The sequence below is a fragment of the Chinchilla lanigera genome, unplaced genomic scaffold (assembly GCF_000276665.1).
Source record: "Chinchilla lanigera isolate Chin_1 unplaced genomic scaffold, ChiLan1.0 scaffold00012, whole genome shotgun sequence".
Taxonomy (NCBI): Eukaryota; Metazoa; Chordata; class Mammalia; order Rodentia; family Chinchillidae; genus Chinchilla; species Chinchilla lanigera.
The window spans coordinates 8,235,453-8,241,539 of NW_004955413.1; the positions used below are offsets into that span (position 1 = coordinate 8,235,453).

Consider the following 6,087-nt stretch of genomic DNA (forward strand, 5'->3'; position numbering starts at 1 on the left):
GAGTATCATCTCTAGTTGCATCCATTTACCTATAAAAGCCTTGAATTTATCTTTCTTTCTAGCTAAGTAACACTGCATTTTATAAAAATACCACATCTTTTTTATCCATTCTTCAGTTGATGGGCATAAAAATACAAATGTATTTCCAAATGTAGATTGAGTATTCATAATAAAGGTAAATGTGTTCCGATTTATTGATTCTGAATTTAATAATATAAATAGAGTAATTAGAATAAAGTAGACTGAGTATTCTGAGAAATTTCTAAAAAGGTCTCAACATTGGGTCTTACATGTAAAATAATGGATTTAGTGCATCTCATTTCAAGTCTGTATGAAAGTTTTCATCATCTGAAATTTTAGACACATTTTAGGTTAGGAAATTATTTCATGTATATATAACTGTAATATTTTTAGTACTATGGATAGAAACCAGGGGGATGCAACCACTGAGTTACATCCCCAGCCTTCTTTTACTTTTTTTTTTTTTTTTGAGGTAGTGTTTCAATTATTTGTCCAGATACAGCTTGAATTTACAGTCCTCCTGTCTCAACATCATTTAGTATGGGCCCGTGTTTCCAATTGCAGCTCAAAGTAAAACATTAATTGAACCTTACATTTTTTATTCCTTAACTCTTCTCATAGTTTGCAGTGTAGTAACAAAAATTTTACTTAGTGTAATAGAAAAAAATTACATAAAGCTAACATTTTTAGGAATGAAACTGGATGGTCCAGAAGCATGCCTCAGTAGGAGAGCACGTCCTAGCATGTTGAAAACTCTGGGTTTTTTCTCCTGCACTTCAGGAACAAAAAAGAAAAGAAGAGAAGAGAAAGAAGAGAAGTGAAGTGAAGTGAAAAGAGAAAAGAAAGGAAAAGAAAAGGGGTAAAGAAAAAAATTAGAAAGAAAAGTAAAGGAAAGATGAGGTTGGGTACTAAATGAAATTTTTAACATGTGACTTTGAGTATAAACAGGCAATGAGAAAATATCATAATGATATTTCATTCACAATAAAAATGTATCTAATTTAACAAAATCTTTTACATGTTATTTTACAACTACTGTGTTACTGTAAATGCCATCTAATTTTAGTGTTCTGTATGGTCTGCACTCGAAGTTCCTCATATAGCAGCATCAAGACTATATCCTAGTGATATTCTCCCTAGAACTGAGGACTATCTAGTCCTTCTGTTGAGAAATCCTTTTACTTGAATACGCTTGCAACCACAACATGAAACCAGAGCAAAGAAATCTATGCAACTACGGGTTTTTTGTTTGATTTTATTTTTCTTGGTTTACCAACCCGCACTTCATTCATTGCTCCATTTATTTCTTATTCAGAAAAACATGATTTTTGACAACTAGTTATGGACCTAGTTATAGGCCCTGAAATATAAGGCACAAGTGATCTCAGCTTTAATATTGTTTCTAGCATATTGGGGAAATGTATGATAAATGCACATGTAAGTAAATCAGCTGTTCAGGTCATCTATGTTACGTAACATGTTATAACATCAAGAGCTAATTTACTTAGACAGAATCACTTATTGAGCCAGGTTATACATTTCTTCATACAATAGAACTTGCCATTAACAATTATGTCAATAGAATTTCTCTCATTTCCACATTTTGCACAAGATTACATGAAACCAGTTCTTTCAAAAATTCCCCACAACTTCACATTTTAATGACTGAACAGGTTCACTGAATTATTTATAATGGTTTATGTATTGTTTTTATAATGAGAAATCTTTAAGATGAGGAAAGTTGCAGTCATCATATGGTAAGTTTTAAAGAAATTTTAAGAGGGACTGGGGATTTAGCTCAGCGGCACAGCGCCTGCTTGGCAAGTGCAAGGTCGTGAGTTAGATTCCTGATACAGGAAAAAAAAAGTTACAAAAAAAGAAATTTTAAGAATGGAAAATGAAAGAAATGATTGGCAATCAAAAGGCCCAGATGTGCTTTAAAAGAAAAACAAAATATTTAAAATAAGGCCACAACTTTTAAAAAGGTCTTTTTCACTTCAAAAAGCACAAAACGAGTGTACTGCACTTATTAACTATACCAGCATTAATGTTAGGTAATGTGCACGGTACTGCCTTCTTCATACCTTATGTAGATATGATTCTTGTGAGCTTTTCACACACATATATTGTCTTATATTTTTCTATGCTATATTACGTCGCATACTAAATTCACCATACATGTTTGATGCTCTAAAATTTTATTGGTTGCATATTTTATAATAACACCTTTAGTTTCTATAAAACAGGAGAAAAGAGTTTTTAAGAAATAAAATCTGTTTCAAACATATATCTCTGATATGTAATTCAGAGTTGAGTGTTCTTGACACCTGAGTTAAGAGTTCAAACGTTGAAATCTAAACACAAATTTACATACAATATAAAGAACAGGGAAAACAGCAATGATTTCTAAGACAAACTAATAGTACTATACAAGGCATAAATATAAATCATCATTTTTTCAAAAGGAGAATAACAGACTATGTGAAACAGTTTGGTTTCATAATTCTGATATACTTCTAACCATATTTTGTATAATTAGTTCCTTTGCATAAAAATATTTAAGGGTATATTATTAATAATTTTTCTTATGTTTTCCACACATGTACCCTAGCACAGAAACACATATTCTTTCATTTAATAAATTTATCTACCAGGTTTATTCAAAAAATCTTTAGAAAGTCCTAGAATCACTGTGGATAAAGTAGAAAGAGGCACAAAATGTCTCAGACTGGATTCTGCTGGAAGAACACAGCGTCATTCTTGTTGATAAGGACTTGAAGGTTCCTTTTCCTTCAGCCAGCACCTCGCCTGCTGCACACCCAACATAAACGCCTGTTTCAGTTTCCTGTTTCCCCAAATCAAGATACACGAATGGCTTGAAGGATATAAGATTACAGTAATCTTGGAAAGCAAGAAAACTGATTCATTCTGAAGTATAGTAAAGTTCCAATGCGATATGAGGATAGACAAACAGTACATGATAAGTAACAAAAGATGGGAGATTACAGTTTTCAAAGCCTTCACATGGACCTCAGTGCTGATATCTTGAGATCCTTTGCTGTGCTGGTGCATCTGTCTAAGATGTTTACGAAGGGAATAGATTAACAACAGAAAACAGACGATGGATATAATAATGGGTATGAAGTACACTACAGTGAGTGCACCCCTGATTGGAAGGTAGACAGTGTTCCCCAGCTCTCTCTTCCAAGTCAGATTTCCTTTGTGCTCTTTCAGCCCTGTTATGTCATATACAGAAATTACCAGTTTAGAAACAAGTAATACCAAACACCACAGCAGTATCAGTACAATAATGTTGTTACCTCTCTTCTTCAGGTGAAGAAAAATAAGGTTGGAAAAACTGGCTATTTTGAGCAAATAAAATACACTGAGGCTAGTAGCAATCCAGGTGCTAAAATGGTTGGTTATTGTCCAGAAAAAATGAGCAATCATTCCACTCTTTAGAGCTGGATTAAACAGAGTGAAAGACCAACTTAGGAACATTACCCAAAGCAAACCAATCCTGGACACAGCCAGAGCAGTGAGAATTCGATCAACTGAGGAGATCCTTTTTCTCTTCACCCAGTCAGTGCAGTTCACCAGAGTTATAAAGACATTGGCAAAATTTCCAACAACAAACTCTGCTGTTACAACGATGGTCAAAATGCTCTGTACAGCACTTACCATGACTAAACGAATAAAAAGAAAAACATACCTAGGATCACTGTTTGTGATTATTTTAAAATTTGCCTTTGAATTTCGTGTACATCTGACTTTTCGATAGGCAGTTACATTTTGTCTTTCTCAAATTCTGCGACCAGCATCAAGCAGGAAAGCACAAGTGTATGTTGCTTAAATGAACTCAGCGCTGCCTTTATGGAAAACAGTGTTTTGTCAAACTATTCAAATTAACTCTTATTCCTGCTCCCTGTCATACGTTGGTATGGATCGTAGCACTTTTATTTGCTGTCATGCAAATAAAGACACATTTTCTTTCACCCTTCAGCAATTTTTCCTAGTTTCACCTCTCTATAATTTGTGCTCATCACTGTAATTGTCTCTTAGTAAAATTTTACAACTCAAAGGATAAGTGTTTTAATGGTTTGATGAATTAGCCATATTTAGAATCATCAACCCTGTGCATTTATCTTTTTAATGCCAGGTTAACACATAAAGTATCCAGCATTTTCTTTTCAAGAAGAGCAATATTCCATAAATCCAGGTAAATGAAAAGTAATACCTATGAATGACTGTATTCTGAAAGGTTTTCACACACACACACACACACACACACACACACACACACACACACACACCAGGAACAGAAGAAATTATTTTCCTGTAATCTCCAAGTGGAAAATGTCTTTTGGGAAGGTCAAGGAGGTGCAAGCAGAGCTTTTCCATTCCAAGTCTTTCAATATATTATCATCTCTCAAACATATCTCTCATTCTTAGAACTTTAATAAGGTTACTCCCCTCAGTCCTATTAATATTTAAATATTAATTATTTCACTAAAATAATCAGCAATTTTCCAAGTATTTTGTGGCCACCTTAAGGAACATGTATTTTCCATTGCAGAGTCAAGAATACTCCATTTGCAAATACTGAGATTTGCTGTTCACTAGTTAAATCATTTTTTCATGACAATTTTTTAAGATTAATAAATGCTAAAATTAACCTTATGTTATGGATTTTATTTCCTTGAAGTTAGTCAAAGGATCTGGGAGTCTGACAGCCAGAACAGAAAACCAGATTCTCTTTTCACGCAGCTCTGACGTTGGACTCAGTTTTACAACTGCACTCTGCTTCAGTGTTATCATCAGAAAACGATGCAGAGTAAAGTAATAGCTTCTTCGGGTGACCTTTGTGAGGATTACATATACTCACTGTGTGAAGTGTTTCCAGTTTTTCCTATGTAGTATATGGCAAGAGGAGGGATTATGGATTATTCATGTAATTCTGCATTATGTATACTTAAAAGCCATCTGTCAGGTCTTCAAGATGCAGCTCAAGTGTATGTAGAGGTTCACATGGTACACACCAAGCCAAAAAACAAAAAAAAGGAATAAACAAGAAACTTATTTAAGAAAAATGCAAGGAATACAAGAGATGAAAAGGTAACTTTCTGCAGCAGCTAGGACATGAGAAACTATGCCTAAAATTATATTTTAAATAAATCAGCTCTATAAGGTAGAAAGATAAAATGAACAGAAATCCAACACAACAAAATTTTTCTAGGTGAAGAGTCTGTTTAAATTTTAAGTATCAAATCCAGCAGGTTTTGTTTTTACTTGCAGAAAGGAAAAACTTATTCTCAAAAACATATATGGAAATTTCAAATGCTCAAGAGGCAAAATTATTTTTACAGGAGAACCACGTTGGAGCATTATAGCTTGTGAATTCAAAAGTTATTACAAAGCTACCTTAATTAAGATGGTATGGCATAAATATTAAAATAAATACAGAGATCTGTGTGTGGTGTAGCATGCATTTTAATCTCAGCACTCTGGGGGACTGTGGCAGGAAGATCATAAATTCAAGCCTAGCTAGGGCAACTTAGCATCTTGATGAGACACTGTCTTGAAATAAAAATACAGAAAGATTGATGATGTAGCTCAGTGCCACATCAGTCTGTAGTATCTCAGAAAACATAGATCAATGAAACAAACATAAATCCAGAAAATTTGTACTTACATTAATGTTCTATTGATTTTGACAAAGATACCAGTGCAGTTCAATGAGAAATTGTCATTTTTCTCAGTGACTGGTGCTATGAAACCTGAATATCCAAATATGTAAAGGTGAGCTTAGGTGCATATTTCAGGCCATACACAAAAATTAAGTCAAAATTGATATTAAACCAAAATGTGAAAACTAGAATTTATAAAACTTTTACATGAAAACAAAAGAGAAAAATTTTTCAAAATTGGATTAAGCTGGTCTCTTAGATATAACACCACAGGCATGATGCAGAAAATTGGGAAATTAGTAAATAGAACTGGGTCAAAATTTAAAATTCTTCCCTAATTTCAAGACTGGAGAGTTAAAGTAGGTACATCAATGTGGTT

General features: G+C 33.5%; 1 protein-coding gene across 1 annotated transcript; it reads right to left on the minus strand.

Annotated features, from left to right (window-relative positions):
- Positions 1-2,775: 2,775 nt before the first annotated feature.
- On the minus strand, positions 2,776-3,705 carry LOC102026097 (taste receptor type 2 member 31-like). The gene has a single exon (XM_005379634.1). The coding sequence runs from the start codon at positions 3,703-3,705 to the stop codon at positions 2,776-2,778; it is 930 nt and encodes a 309-aa protein (XP_005379691.1).
- Between the last annotated feature and the right edge of the window lie 2,382 nt (positions 3,706-6,087).